General features: G+C 25.9%; 1 protein-coding gene across 2 annotated transcripts in view; it reads left to right on the forward strand.

Annotated features, from left to right (window-relative positions):
• Window positions 1-15,973, forward strand: part of LOC107444193 (phosphoenolpyruvate carboxykinase, cytosolic [GTP]) — a 33,923-nt gene extending 17,950 nt beyond the window's left edge. For both annotated transcript variants that reach the window (XM_043052839.2, XM_071179478.1), the window contains 8 exons: window positions 862-1,065; window positions 2,716-2,903; window positions 4,255-4,468; window positions 6,350-6,554; window positions 9,705-9,808; window positions 11,044-11,139; window positions 12,813-13,051; window positions 15,738-15,973. In XM_043052839.2, coding sequence (XP_042908773.1) covers window positions 862-1,065; window positions 2,716-2,903; window positions 4,255-4,468; window positions 6,350-6,554; window positions 9,705-9,808; window positions 11,044-11,139; window positions 12,813-13,051; window positions 15,738-15,956 — 1,469 coding nt within the window. In that variant the 3' untranslated portion in view covers window positions 15,957-15,973. The remainder of the gene's footprint in view (window positions 1-861; window positions 1,066-2,715; window positions 2,904-4,254; window positions 4,469-6,349; window positions 6,555-9,704; window positions 9,809-11,043; window positions 11,140-12,812; window positions 13,052-15,737) is intronic.
• The last annotated feature ends 936 nt before the right edge of the window (window positions 15,974-16,909 follow it).

Genomic DNA, 16,909 nt, shown 5'->3' on the forward strand with positions numbered 1-16,909 from the left:
AAATTCTTCATTTTAGTTCCTGAATTTATTAATAGTTCCAAGCTTTTTTGTTTGTTTGTTTATTTCTAACAATTAAGAAGTGCAAAATTTTGAATCCTTTGCAAATCAAGCTATAATGATAAAAGTAAGTATTTCTATATGAATGTATATCCTTCTATAAGAATACATATATATAGTTGCAAAATCAATAGCAATCATTTACAACATTCATTTATAAAAACAATTATGTGAAAATAATATATTACCTGCTATATGCCATAAATTAAAGAAAACAGTAGGTTTTTGACTGTTTTTACCGGTAAAAACACTGTTTTTACCACTGTCATGTCAAAAAGCAGTTTTTGACTGTAAAACCCCAACCCTGTTCAGAAATGAACCAAGTTTAAATAATAAAAAAATTTGCCAGGTATAAATTTATATAGATTTCAAGTATATAATTTCTAATAAAATCTTTCGTCCTTAAAATTTTAAAATGATCTGTTTTGTAGCATAAACTTGGCTGACCTATTTAACTGAAAAATTTATGCAATTAAATGACAAGGTTAGTTTCGGAAGAAAATCAATTGTATTAAAAAAAAAATTTATCCAGAAAGGAACCAAGTTTAAATATTTTTTCTTATTTTTTCTACAACTTTATATAGATTTAAAATGTATAATTTCTAGTAAAATCTATCATCATTAAAATTTTAAAATGTTCTGTTTTGTAGCATTTTCAAAAGTATCAAATTTCAATAGAAGTAGCCCTGTCAAAAAAAGGATGATACTAAACTCTTTTTCTAAAAGTGTAGACATATTATGTTCACATAAAAGGCTTTGGAATTTTATTATTTACCTGATATTTTTTCCATTAATATTTTTTAGGTCGTACTATGTATGTTATACCCTTCAGCATGGGACCCATAGGTTCACCTCTGTCTAAGATAGGAATTCAATTGACTGATTCTCCATATGTTGTTGCCTGTATGAGGATAATGACTCGTATGGGTGCTACGGTGCTTAAAGTTCTTGGAAATGATGAGTTTGTTAAGTGCTTGCATTCCGTTGGGCAGCCTTTGCCTACTAAAAGTAAAATTCTTCAGATTTACTTTATCAACTTTTTGATTTAATTTTGCTCGTATTTTTTTAACTTCAGAATGCTTTATTAAATGTAGTAATTTTTGAGAATTAAAGTAAGAATTTAAAACAATTCAAGAAATATTTACTTTATTAATGACAAAAGTTTCTGTATTTTGCTTCTACTTAAATCTTGCTGTAAATAAAGGAGTCACCTACAATTATCACAAGAAAGGCTTTTTTTTTTCCAATTTAAGAATTATTTTTGCATTTATTATTTAACATTTAATAGACCTATGTGTAGACAAGTCTTTTTGATATCATGCTTTCTTCTTTTAGAATGTTTTTTTTTCTCAGAGTACAGTTTTGCAATAAAATTTTTTTTTGTAGATGAATGACAATTTAATGTTAATAAAGAAAAAAAAAATCATTAGTTAAAATATCAAAAATAACACAAAGAAAGTTAAAAGGTTCTTTTTTATAACTGTTGAATGGAAAATTAATCACAATTTTTCTTTTTTTTTCTAAGGGAATTGTTTATTTTTTTGTACTATATCTCAGTTTTGCGTAATGGTCTAATCATTCTTGATATTGCAGCTTAACATCTTATTATTTTCAGTATTTATTGTTAGATGTATGTGCAGCTAATAATAAATACAAATTACTGAAACCTCATCAGAATTATTGAGTCAATTTATATTTGAGAAGTGACCATTCAAACCTCTTCAGTATCTTTTAACAATTTTTATATGAAATTCCCTACATTTTTACTAAAGCAAAATTCCTTTTTTAAGGCTTTTTATTTCAATTTTTTTTTATAAGCTCTTTAATTAAAGTAATGGTTTGAAATTTCTGTAATAATATTGCAATGTAATAAACAGTTTGGTAATATATTTCATGTTAGCCTAACTTAAGATTTTAAAAGATTGAGTATTTAATGTTGTTAAAAGAAACTCTTATTATTTGATTTTTAGAATTATTCGAACTATTATTTGATTCTTAGGAATTAAAATATTTCTGACAGAGGGAAATTATAAGCAAAATCTGTATGATATCGAACTTTTTAAATAATTTTAATCTTAAGTTAGTTATTTACAATAATTTTTCTTACATTAAACTTCATTTAAAATATCACATTCATCCAATTGATTAGTTTTAAAAGTTGTTTGGTTTTAGTGATCCTATGGCAAAATCTGAATTAAAATTGAAATGAGAGGCTAAACAGATAATATATTGGCTACTATAGTACTATATTGGCTATATCATTATGATTGTTACAGGGTTTTAAAAAACTTGTTAATATTATAAGTTTTAGTTTTATAAAATAATGATGTAAAATAAATTTTATTTTGTGTTTTTAATTTAAATGTAAAATATTCTAATTGTTAAATTGAAAATGATTTTTAAGTATTTATCATTAAATTAACAGATTTTATCATTTATTATTAACTTGTGACTCTAAAAATGTCAAATAGATAGCTATGTCTGTTTCTACTTCACTATTAAAGACTTTAATAAGTGAGAAATGTATATTTAAATTAACCATGCCCACTGACAATAAATTTACATATGGCAGTCTGATGAGGTAAGCTGACTGTTATTTTTGTTTAAAAAAAATTGCCCTGTTTAAAGCTCTTGTAGTAATGACTTTTTCTTTCTTAGAACCACCTATAAATAATTGGCCATGTAACCCTCAAAAGACTATCATTGCACACATTCCAGACAACAGTGAAATTTGCTCGTTCGGCAGCGGGTATGGTGGAAACTCCCTTCTTGGCAAAAAGTGTTTTGCTTTAAGGATTGGTTCCATTCTTGCAAAAAGAGAAGGATGGTTGGCTGAGCACATGCTGGTAAAAACAATTGTACATTTCTTGATAATTTATGAATTAGGAAGCTTCACCTCATTGTAACTCACAGCAACATATTAATCTGTAGGCTACATATTTACCGTAATTTATTTTGATGAGGCTTTTAAATATTATAAACTAATTTTACAAGTTTTGTCAAGTATTGAGGCATAAATAAGGATCAGAATTTATTACAAGGCGTTATTTAGAGATTTAATTTCTCAAATATGTAAACAGTTCATTATAAATCTGAGTGAATGCTGGATGTTCCTTGTATGGCACTTGATCTTCCTATTGATTTAAATCTAACTAATTCAAACGCTATTATATATCAATAATAAATTTAGTTTAAATTAAACTGAAACAAGCAATATACAAATTTGAAGAAGTAAAATAATAAACTAATGAAAATGTTTCAAAATATATATAAAAAAATAGTATAAGTTTTTTAGTATACAAATGCAAATATGCTATATTTAATTCAGTTTAGTGCATTAATAGGAGGTAAATCTTCAAATAGTTTTTAAATTTAGATTTTTTAAATTTTTTAAGACACATTATTAATTTATTACATAATAGTAAACTTTGAACTGAGAAAAAAAAGGAAGTGAGCAATATTCAAAGTATAAAAATAAACAGAAACTTACTGAAAATGACTCAAACTTTACAAATCTTAACGCTAATGAGTTTAATGTTGAATACTTATTACAGAATTAGATATAATTGTAACATGCGTAATTGTGGAAATTAATTCATGCTGCCATTAAATCAATTAGCAACATGAAAGTTAATTCCAAAGCTGAAATTACACTAATATAGTTTTTGTAGTAATATATATACAGTTCCTTGTACATGCTTACATGAATCACTTAATTTCATTATACAGAAGATGTTTAGATCTGATCACAGAATCTGACTATGATTGTGTAGTAAAAATTATATCATTGCCAACATCCGTAGACATGGAGTTTGCCTAAAAAATTTAAAACTTTACTTTACGATAATCAAATAGGTGTTATGACAATATATTTCATGTCATGTAGAGATTGCCATTATTCTATCACATTAGCTTAGCATTTCAAATGTTATTTCAATCAGTGTAATTGAAAAGTTATAGAAAGTAATTAATTTTTATACATTTTCCAACTAATTTATTACATATTCGCTTTTATTTTTAGTAACTTTAGTAAAATCTATTTTAAAGACCAAAATGTTTTGATTCCTACATTCTCATTAAAAAAAAAATTACTATGTTTTTTAATGGTCAGTGTTCATTTCATTTTATTTATGGAATAAAATATCTTAAATTTTTTTTTGTTGTTCTGATTGCCAAAAAATATTTAATCCTACATAGATTCTGGGTATTACAAATCCACAAGGTGTGAAAAAATATATTGTGGCTGCTTTTCCAAGTGCCTGTGGAAAAACTAATCTGGCTATGTTAACTCCAACCTTGCCTGGCTACAAAGTAGAATGTGTTGGAGATGATATCTGCTGGATGCGGTTTGACGAAAATGGGCAGCTGAGAGCCATTAATCCAGAATATGGCTTCTTTGGTGTAGCTCCTGGTAATTGTTAATTGTTTTTTTTTCTTTTTTGTGTGAGGTGGTGGATGAATATTTGCATTTAATAAATTAAAAAGTAAAAAGCATTATAATTAATATAATTTATTGTGTTTCTAATGATTTTCTTGTAAGAATAAAGATAAAATACCAAAATTGTAAACTCTAAATAATAAAAATAAGAAAACAGTCAAGTTTATATTGGATGTTTTATTTTTGTCTTGTATTTGTATTTTCTTTATCTTTGTATTGCATTTTTGGTACTAAGTCCTAAAAACAAAAGATTTTCTAGTTGCAATTTGTTTTTTTTAATGACAGATTTCATTTATGAAACTGACTTAACCTATTTGATTTGGACTATTTTCTTGATGCAATTTTATATTCTAATTTCTCTAATTGCACCAAACTATGAGAAATAGACATGTTATATTTTAATATAATTAACATATGTTAGATATAATATGTTAATATTAGATATGTTAATGCTTCGACCATGGAGACCACAATATTTTGTTTCCTGAGACACTATTATGGGAATGTTATTGAACTTTTTTTTTTTTGTAGACATTGGTTATGACCCTCGTCATATAAAATAATGAAAAGATAATTGATATATGTTAAAAAAAAAAACTATTTTGAGAACAATTTTTTATTTTAATTTCTTTATCACCACCAATTTAAGAAATATGTTAAGAAATTTTATCTCCAATTAAGACATATTTTCCTCCATGACAAATTTTCATGCGAATGTTCAGGAGCTTTTTTATGTACATCGTAACTGATTCCCTCATCGCATAAAATTACGAAATTATAATAGATAAATATAGTGAATCATACTATTTGAGGCATAATTTTTTGTTCTAATTTTTTTACTTCTGTGATAGCAAAAGTATAATAAATATTTTAAGATATTGTTTCTGTTGTAAGCTAATTGTGAAATTTGATTCTTTACAATTAGCCACTTTTATTTTTTTTTTAATGTGCCTGGCTATTGGGAAAAAGTCTTCAGTATTTTCTAATCAGCCTAACACTTTAAGTCAGTGAGCTCATATACCTTTAGGTTAATTAGCAAATATCATTTATTACTTAATTAGCATGTACAGTAGGGAACCGATTTTCCCGAACGATCGGGACCATCGCTATTCCGGATAACTGATTTTTCCGGTTTTCGGAAAATCTACAAAAAGCAGTTTTTTTTTATTGTTAAGCCCAACTAAAAAAAAAAAATTTTGGAAATAATCTTAAAAAGAAGAAAAAACAATCAAGTAATACACTGATTTTTTTCGAAAATGATGGTAAGGTAAACATCTTTCAAAAGAGAAAGAAAAATCCCAAAATGTTATGAGGAAAAAAAAATTTTTTTTTTTAAATGGCGAGAAAATTTATCGAATTTTGTTCCGGTTTTTTGGTTTTCCGGTTTTCTGATTTCCGAATAACGGGTTCTGTACTGTAGTATGATCTGTTTCAAGCAGTATGAAGTGANCCTTTAGGTTAATAAGAAAATATCATTTATTACTTAATTAGCATGTAGTATGATCTGTTTCAAGCAGTATGAAGTGAGCCCATAGTTTTGTAGTCTTATTGGTCATAATCTTATTAAAGTTTTGTTGCAGTAAGTGTGACATTAAGTCACAGCCTAATTTCTAAATATCCGCCTAAGTAAATTCAGTCTGATTAAATTCTTCATACACTTCCTAAGTTGCCTAAAAGCATGTGTTGATTATAATAAGTCTAAAAATAGGAGGCTGATTAGAAAATAGTAGACTTTTCCAATTCGTCTGGTACATTGTGAAATGCTATCAACATTTGCAAAGAGTCATACTTTTCAACTAGCCTGCAGCATCTTCATTACCAATATTTCATTCCATAACAAATTTTCCTTCTCAGGGACGTCAATGAAAACGAACCCAAATGCCATGCTGACCATTCAAAAGAATACAGTGTTTACTAATGTTGCTGAAACCCATGATGGGGGAGTGTTCTGGGAAGGCTTAGAGGAGGAAACTCCTTCAAATGTTAAAATAACATCTTGGTTAGGAATGGAGAATTGGACTCCGGAAGTAGGAAAACCATCTGCTCATCCTAATTCCAGGTAATTTGCTTATTTTCCTCTCAAAACTTTGTGCCACAGTGATATTTTTTTTGTCATCAAATTTGATTTATTATTTATAATTATTGTATCTTGATTTTAAAAATTTGCACAAATGAATAACTATCGCACATATTTTCTCAACTTGGTACATACGTAAATAAGTACATCATTTTTCACAATATATATTGTAAAATATCTTGTATGAAAGTATTTAAAAAATTCGATCAAGATTACATTTGCTTGATGTACAAATGCTTGATGTGTAATTTTTTTGTTGCATAATAAACTGTAATTAAATGCTTATGCATGTGGGTGAAATGGCAACTTTTATCCCAAGACCCACTTCTTGATTTTTTTTAAGGGGTTCCATTAAAGATACGGTTGATGCCACTAATCAGGAGAACCAGGGTTGACAAGTTTTTAAATTCTGACAGTTTTATCTGATTTTAACTTTGTTTTAATTGTTGTGTCAAAAATTCCTTTTTGACATATATATTACAATTATAAAAACTCCCAAAGTTTTTCTGTAGAAAATTACTAGCTATTATTTATACAAAATAGTTTATACAAAATAGTTGTTGTTTAGTTAGTTGCAATTAAAAGCACATAAAATTACAAGTGAGCAGTCTGTTCTTTTATCATTTTGACGTTGGACCCCTTTTTTTTTGTTTTGGCATTTACTATCAAAAATCTGAAATTTTGGTCTGGAAAATCATAATCTGTATTATAATCATAATCTGTTTATCAAGTATTAAATAAAAATAAGTAAAATTGCAATTTATTCACTCTAATTAGTGAATCTGGATCAGATTGCTTTGCTTAATTAAATTATAACTATTAAAAAGTTTACAGATTAAAGTTTGTTTAATACATAAACAAACATAATCTTTATAAAGTTTAATACATTTAAGTTAGCATACTAAAATCAACATATATTGGAAAATTTCTTTTAATAACTGTGCTAAATATCAATAATAACATAATTAAACACTTGAATTGATTGAAAAGAATGAATCGTTTTAAACAAATATTTAAATTTTTGTAAATTCTAATTAGTTTATCAGGAGATATATTACAATGATTTACAAATAATGTTCATATAAGCATTGACTACAAATATTGAGAATCAAAAAGTATTATACAAGTTAAGATGAAACAAATATTAGCGACCACTGAGGTTTTACTTAAGCTAAAAAAGATAACTAACTCACTAGTCATTATCTGTAATGTAAACTGAATAGTTTTTATTTATCAAATAATAATAATCTTAAAGAATAGTACAATGTTTTTTGAGAAAGCAATTATTGATTTTAAAAATTTTGGGCATTATGTTTCTTTATACATGATATATAATATGAATCATAATTATAAAAGTAATTATAATGCAAGATTCAGGCATGATTTAAGCAGTTATAAAGTTTGACTTCTAGTAAAATGTCTTCAATGTTAAAGCAGGAACTTGCAGAGGTTTTTTGACAGCTTTTGTCTGATTTTAATAGTTTCTGACACTTTTCATCAGTTTTTTGATGTGCTACGTCAAATACCAGTTTTTGAGGTCAAAGTCCAACCCTGTAAAAACACTGCTAAAAATTAAAGAATCACATTTAGGAAGCTTTAAGATTAGTAATGCGCATTTTATTAAAGTCTCTGCGCGAAATTTAAGTTGAAAAAGTCATCAAACTTGTGAATATTGTTGTAAGTTTGAAAAAAATTTGTTTCATGTTGAACAATATGTTTTAGTTCTTATTTATCTTTTTAGCTTTATATTTTTAAGTTTTTGTTAGTTTAGTTTACTATTATATATTGTGACTTATAGGAGAAGTTGTTGTAGTTTTTATGACCTTTTTTTAAAAATTTATTTTCCTTCAATTAAATGAACTTGTTAAATCTTAAATATGTCATATGAATAATAGTTGCTCTCAAAATTTTGTTTTGCTTAGCACACTTAAACTAGTTTTTTTTTCTTTAAAGAAAATTTTTTATCATTGGTTACCTGCATTTAATTTGAATTTCTTGATAAAGTTCTCTTTATGTAGTTTTTAAAATTGTAATTTCCAATGCCTTAAATTCAATATTAACTAATGCAAATTTAACTAAGTTTTGAAGTTTTTATTATTTCTATCTCTGGCTGCATTGCTGGAACTTAACTTGTTCATTTGAACAGGCAACATTACTTTTGTGTTGGAAAATTTTTTATGGGTGCTATAAATCAAAATAAACAAATTGAAAGATTGAACCCAGTGCAAACAAGAACTTCATTAGGCTTATCTCTCTCTCCTTTTTTTTTTTTTTTTTTTTTTTTTTTTTTTTTTTTTTTTTNTTTTTTTTTTTTTTAAATGCATGTTTTTCGGGTGCAAAATATTGGGCCCCAATTGTTTATGTTTCATGGTAACAAAATGATTGAATTTTTAAATGCCTAGTTTCTTGTGTTTGATATTGTTACATTGAGTATGTATTAATAGTTTTCTTATCTTGTATTTGGTTTAGATTGGCCACATCCAGCTATTGTACCCTCAATCCATTCATTCCTGATTTGCAATTTTTTAATTGTCTGTTTATTAATAATAGAGACAATTCTGTTTATTAAAAGTGAACTGGAAATCTAACAAAAAAGAACTTAAACCAAATATTTTTTTTATTTAAATGTTAAAATATCACAAAATTAAAATCTAAAATGTTATATTTAAGGAACTTATCTTATAATTATATTTACTAAAATATTTGCTGTGTGACAATAATTAAACATCCTTTTCTTCATGATATTACTGAAACCTATTTTTAAGTAAGTCTTTGCAAGTAAAAAGGACAAAGACTACATTATCATACATGAAATCAATTAAAATTCATTCTAAAAAGTAATTTGTATGAGCTTATTAAGTATTTTTAAAATTGCTCTATAAAATGAGAGGCACTAAGTAGTTTCAAAATTAACTATGAATTAAGTACAATATTATCAAAATGCTTCATGCACAAAATCAATTAGAATCTTTTCAAACATTTTTGAAACTGTTCTAAAATGAAAGACACTACGGGGTTTCAAAACTAAGTATGAATTAGGCAGTGTTTGATATGCATTATTTGACAAAAAAGTGCTTATTTTTTTAATATTGCATGGCTTCTAACGTAAATTCTTTTATTTTCCCTTGTTAGGTTTTGTGCCCCTGCCAAGCAGTGCCCAATAATGGATCCTGCTTGGGAAGATCCCAAAGGTGTTCCTGTTAGTGCTATTGTATTTGGTGGCAGGAGACCTAAAGGTAAGCGTCACAAATATCTTGAATTTATATCTTCTTTCTTAAATTTAAGAGGATGCTATTATAGCATAGGATAATTCCTTTATGACAAATTCTTTTTCATCTAAGGAAGTAATTTTAAATTGAGTACAGGAAAATTTTCAAAATATCAAAATGCAAACAAGTTATGGAAGCTTATGTATGTGAGAGAGAATATGGAATTAAGGGTTTCTTATATGGTATGACATTTAAGCATTTTTTAAATGATTTATTCTAAGTACAGTCAATTCTCAGCCCATAATTGTCTAAGATAATTAACTTTTTAGAGTATCTAGTGACTTTTAAAAGGAACTCAAGATGTTTCATGTAACATTGAAAATAATAGTTTTAAACTATTTCTTGGAAACTTCTGCTTAATTAAGGTAAATGGAAGCCTCTTCTAAAAAGAAAAAAATATATATAACACTTGTTTTCTAAGTGTTAATAGTAATTAAATTTTGAAATTAAATTTAGATCTCTATATTGAAATGGTTAATTGTAAACTTTCTAATGGTTCTTAGTCTAACATTACATTTGATGAATGGCATACAAGACTTTGTATCTTCCATTATAATGGAATATTCTTGATGAAGGAATAAACAGAGCTTTAAATAGAAAGAAACAATTTTTATTTTCAATTGAAATAAATTTTTTTTGCTGTCCAAGAGTTTGATTTCATTTGTGTTATTCAACTGAAGTAGATATATTTTCTGTACAAAATTGTGAATTTTATTCAAATTTCATAATTATTATTATTATTATTAAATGTAGGCAAAGAACTTTATATATTGTCCTGCTATTTTAAGAACTTCCGACTTAGTCTAGAAATGTCTTCTACTTTGGAAAGGTGTAAAGCTTTTTTTTGTGAAGAGTATTAAGGAAATGACAAGACTCTAACAAAATATATTAAATCAAAACAATTGACCCCTCTCATTTTTTAATATACTTATCCTTGTAACTATTAGAGCATGAGTTTGGACTCTTCTGGAGGGGTACATACAGTACTACAGTAACATATTTTCGCATTTTAATTTTTATTGATTTTATAAAAATCATAGTAATTTCCTATAATGAGTAGTTACACTTATGCGTAAAATTTTATTTGCATCGTAAAATTTAGCTATCTTTTTCGTTTTATGTTTGCAGCCAGAATACAGTATTAGTTTTATTTATTTGATGAGTAATTCATAATTGTTTTACTGAAGTACAATGAATTTCAGGAGTACCTCTTATATATGAAGCATTTAACTGGAGGCACGGTGTTTTTATTGGTGCAGCCATGAGATCTGAAGCAACAGCTGCTGCTGAACATAAAGGTATATTAATAGAAAATTATAATCACAGCAAAATTCATTTGAATTATTTTTATTTATAAGAATATATAATTCCGTTATCTATTGATCATACACCTTGAATCCTACAATACTGTTTAATAGTAACAATTCAGATTTAGTTTAAAAATAGATATAACTATCTTATTATGTTTTAAATTTTCCCTCTGCATTTTTTTATTACTACAATATAAAAATAGATTTTTTGATGCATTAGATATGATGTATTATTAATTATTGATTGTTATTTTATTTACTTTCTTTTTAAAAATTTGGATGAAATTTATTTAGAACACAAGATCTGAATTTATATCTTATTATTCTAACTTTATGTAGAAAGTTCTAATGTTTTCCTTATAAAGGAATTAAGCTGCATTTTAATGAAATATCAAATATACAAGTTCAATCAGTTGAATCTAAATAAAATAGTTTTAAAAACTTTTCTATAGTTCTGTTTGAAAAAATAAGAAATAAAATATTAAGCTTAACTTATAAAGTTAATGCAATCACAGTTAATTTCCTAAATAATATGTTCATTTTATATAAAGTTTATATTTAAATGTGTGTAAGAATTCCTTATAAAATGTTTAAAGAAGTCAAATAATTTTTGGTAGTTTATTTGATATTGGTTTTTTGAAAACCGCTATCTTTTAATGTGCTTAAAAGTTGAAAAAATTCATAAAAATCTATGTATAAATTTAAAATACATTTGTCAAAGTGTCAGTAAAAAATGGAGGTAAAAGAAATTTTTACAACCATAAATCTGTATTTTTATATTTGCCAACATGCAAGTGTAAATATTCTTATTCTTCGAAGAAAATTTTCTTGAGGGACTTTCAGGATTGAAATCTTGAAAAATATTCTTATTAGTTTGAATAACTGCTGAGTACGTAATTTTCACTCATAATTCTTTGCCTTGGTAATGTTTTTGTTTTGTGTTCTTTTTGACAAACACCTTGTAAAGTGTTTNAGATCTGAATTTACATCTTTTTATATTCTAACTTTATATAGAAAGTTCTAATTTTTCCTTATAAAGGAGTTAAGCTGCATTTTAATGAAATATCGAATATACAAGTTTAATCGGTTGAATCTAAATAAAATAGTTTTAAAAACTTTTCTATAGTTCTGTTTGAGAAAATAAGAAATAAAATATTAAGCTTAACTTATAAAGTTCATGCAATCACAGTTAATTTCCCAAATAATATGTACATTTTATATAAAGTGTATCTTTAAATTTGTGTAGGAATTCCTTCTAAAATGTTTAAAGAAGGCAAATAGTTTTCGATAGTTTATTTGATATTGGTTTTTTTGAAAACCGCTATCTTTTAATGTGCTTAAAAGTTGAAAAAATTCATAAAAATCTATGTATAAATTTAAAATACATTTGTCAAAGTGTCAGTAAAAAATGGAGGTAAAAGAAATTTTTACAACCATAAATCTGTATTTTTATATTTGCCAACATGCAAGTGTAAATATTCTTATTCTTCGAAGAAAATTTTCTTGAGGGACTTTCAGGATTGAAATCTTGAAAAATATTCTTATTAGTTTGAATAACTGCTGAGTACGTAATTTTCACTCATAATTCTTTGCCTTGGTAATGTTTTTGTTTTGTGTTCTTTTTGACAAACACCTTGTAAAGTGTTTATTTTTATGCTTAGGTAAAGTGATAATGCATGATCCATTTGCAATGCGTCCATTCTTTGGTTACAACTTTGGCAACTATTTGAATCATTGGCTTAGTTTTGGCAGCAATCAGGGCCTAAAGCTTCCTAGAATATTTCACGTAAACTGGTTTAGGAAGGATGAAAACAACAAGTTCTTGTGGCCAGGATTTGGGGAAAACAGCAGAGTTTTGGACTGGATATGTCGTAGAGTTGATGGAGAAGACATTGGCCAGGTAAATTGGTCTTTACAAATTTTAGTATCCTTATTGTTTTTCAGTATTAAATTCTTTATTGCAAAGAGCTCTTAATTTTTTCATTAGCTGATATTGGCAATTAAATTAATAAATGCATTCATTTATTTAATCAATATGTTGTACAGTATATAAAATTAAGCTGAACAACCTTATAACATTAGATCAAATCTGAATGTCATTTGCTTAGAAGCAATCTTAAGAAGACTCCATACTGCACAAGAAAAGTTTTGTCTCAAATTCTCTTTCTCCTTTATTACTAATTTAAAAGAAAGAAAAAGAAAAGTTTTAAATTCTCTTTCTCCTTTATTACTAATTTAAAAGAAAGAAAAAGAAAAGTCTCAAATTCTCTCTCCTTTATTACTAATTTAAAAGAAAGAAAAAGAAAAGTTTCAAATTCTCTTTCTCCTTTATTACTAATTTAAAAGAAAGAAAAGTCCCAAATTCTCTTTCTCCTTTATTACTAATTTAAAAAAAAGAAAAAGAAAAGTTCAGGCGAATCTAGAGTAAGTCATGAAGTTTCAATTGCTGAAAAAAATATTTCAAAATATTAAAATGCAAACAAATTATAAGAAGAGAACTTCTCCGTTGTGTACTCCTAAGTTATCATCTCCTAATTTATTTTCATTTTTGATGTTTTAAACATTTCTTTTCAGTATTTGAAACTTAATGGCTTACTCTAGGTTTGTCTGAACTTACTTTTTCTACACTTTAAATTTTAAATTAGTGATGATGGAAAGAGAGAATTTGCGACAATTTTTTGACTGCGATATGGTGTCCTTTTAATGGTCTAATGAGCTTCAGAGAGATAAAGGTTTTTACTTCCTCTATGTTAACCCACAAAGAATGATATATCTGGAATTTCTTCATCAATTTAACAACTAATTAATATTTTTGTATACCTTTTTGCTTCATTTTATTCATTGAAATGTGCTCGATTAAACTTAGTTACTGAATTTTAATGGTTGTAAGTATTTTTGAAACTTTTTTCAAGTTTTAAATTTAAAAATATTTACAACCTTAAAATTTAAAATCAGATTGCTAAAATCGAATGTGCACATTTCATTGAATAAAACTAAAATAGTATTTGAAAATATAAATTAATTACTGAATTTATAAGGAAATTTCGGCGTATAATTTTCTGTAGGTTAACATGGAGTAAGTCAGACCTTTCTTCTGTCCTAAGGGGACAGAAGAAAGATCTGCCTTGAATAAAATATGCTAATTATTTTGTGTAGGCAATATTTAAATTTTAAGATATCAGGCATATAAATTAAAAATTTATACAAATGAAAATCTTATAAATTTTGATTTTTAATAAATGAGGATTCTTTTTTGCATAATAAATTGTGTAATAAAATATTTATATTTTTCTCTGATCATGCTCTGACTTTAAACTATTTCTAATTTATGAATCTGTTGTATTGTATTAAATACTTTAAAAGCAGGGTTGCCACTCCACAGGGAGAATAGGGAAAACCTGGAAAATACAGGGAATTAAAGAATCATATAAAATAACAGGGGAATTTTTATTTTTTATTTGCTTTTCCAAAATGTTGTTCTTTCGGAGTGCAAATGATGGATTATTTTAAAATTGCTCAGCTATACTATACTATACTATTTCATTTGCCATATTATTTTTGTATGTATGCTGAACTGTTCTTTATTTCTCAAAATTTTTCTAGCAGTTAAAACTAGTATTAGTTATCCTAATATAGCTCACACATTTGCTATGTGATTTTGTGTTTCCTCTTAATATATTGTGTATAATATATACAGGGAAAACACAGGGAATTTTTTTTCTTCCAGACTTGAGTTCTCAAAATTTTTAAATTTTATGTTCTAATGAGGTATGATTCTGAAGAATTATGCTTTTCATACGGTATCTGCGCACCTGGAAAGTCATGAATTTCGGTATTGAACAAAATTTGTCATGAAATGTCCTGATTTTAACTATTTTTGTTAAAAAAAAAAATCATGAACTTAGGTTGCCGTAAAATCTAATTTTTAAAATGAAGTTTACCTCCCTCCCCCAATTTCGTGGTGTTCTGAATATCCGAATTAGTAACAAAATCCCCACTCAGTCATATTTTATTAAAATATAAAATGTTTTTATCATGTTCTTTAAAAATTTAATTATTTTCTTATCTGATTATCTTTTAAACGTCTGGGATTTCAGAATTTTCGTTATTTATTTAGTTTAATTTTATCAATTTCAAATTCTAGCTGAAGCAAGCTAGTGATTGGCAAATTTTTTTTATTCCGATATAAAAACAGAAAAATCGGAATTATTTCTTTCCTTTCCAATGAACAAGGAAAGTATCTTTAGAATATAATTCTGCAGTAAGAAAATGATTTGCTTTTGCATTTTTTCAGCTATTTTATTGCTTCAACTCTTTCTTTACTGTTTTTTAAATTTAAAATCTATAAATATGAAGATGCAGAGTGTAACAGTTTTGGTTATATGTATCATTTCAGTTAATGTTATAATGCTTTTTTAAATTTATTGTGTTTTTGTCGGAGAAAATAGTAACTTCGTTAAGTCAGGAAAAATTCTTGGAATTAGTCATGGAAAGTCATGAATTTGAAAATCTAAAATGTAGAAGATACTGTTTTTATTGCTCATGAAAAATGAGTCTTAATCTGATATTTATTTGCATCATTGCAGAAAACTGCCATTGGCTACATACCTAAAGAGGGAACAATGAATTTTTCTGGTCTGTCAGAATCTGTGGATGCTAAGGCTCTGTTCAGCATTCCCAAAGAATTTTGGCTCCAAGAATGCAAAGAAGTTGAAAAGTACTTTAGCGAGCAAGTTCCCCATGATTTACCAAAGGAAATAAAGGAAGAGCTTAATTTGTTGGAGGAGCGTGTGAAAAATATGTGATTTCAAAAGAAAAGAAATATTTTTATTGAACTTTAAAAATAGGCAGCACAATTTTTTTTTAAATCCTAAAGAAATATATATATCTAGGTTCAATCCTTTTAAGATAGTGAAATGGTATTTATTTGAATGTATGTGGTCTATTCAATAGCATGAAAGTTTCACCATTTTTTCTCTCGTTATTGTTCATATATCATTTCAAAGAGTCTTATATATATATTACAGATTAAGATATTTTTTTAGCTTTTTACTCGTTAATTTGTATTATGCTTTTCTTTTTTTTTTTAATTTTCATTTGCATTTTTTCATTTTTTATTTTTACATCATCAAAGTAGTTTCAAAATTTTCTTTTAAAAAACTTGACTGAATGGATTAGTAATTTGGATAACTGCATAAGTGTTTTTTGTTTTTGAAAAAATTGCTTAATTTTATTAAATGCTCATTCTTAAATAAAATAAAACTTTTTTTTTTATGTGTGATTTGCTTTTAATAGTTTATTTTGTATGTGCTAATCAGTTTTTTTTTTAAATTTTTATTTTAGTTTTAACTTTATTTTTTTCTGCTTTTATACTTATTTTGTAAAAAAAAAAGTTTTTGTTTTTAAGCTTCATATGTCTTTTATTACCAATTTATTGCCAATTCTATCTTAAACTAATCAATTTATTCAAGAGTCGATATTAAATTTTTGATTTACGTAAACATTATTCTTGTATAAAACAACTTTCAATTTCCTTTTTTAAAAATATATAAGAATAAAGCTGTTTGATTACTTTTTTTAAAAGCAAATAACTATTTCAGCTTTACCAAATTTTATGCAATTAAATTGACACTCTCATTCCAACAAGTTTCTTTAAAAAATTATTTATTAATAATATAAATGCAATAATAAACAATAAAATAAATAATAAATTTATATTAAATAAAGCAGTGATATCTATTTTTAAGTATGTACTATT

Source organism: Parasteatoda tepidariorum, chromosome 4, assembly GCF_043381705.1.
Source record: "Parasteatoda tepidariorum isolate YZ-2023 chromosome 4, CAS_Ptep_4.0, whole genome shotgun sequence".
Classification (NCBI taxonomy): Eukaryota; Metazoa; Arthropoda; class Arachnida; order Araneae; family Theridiidae; genus Parasteatoda; species Parasteatoda tepidariorum.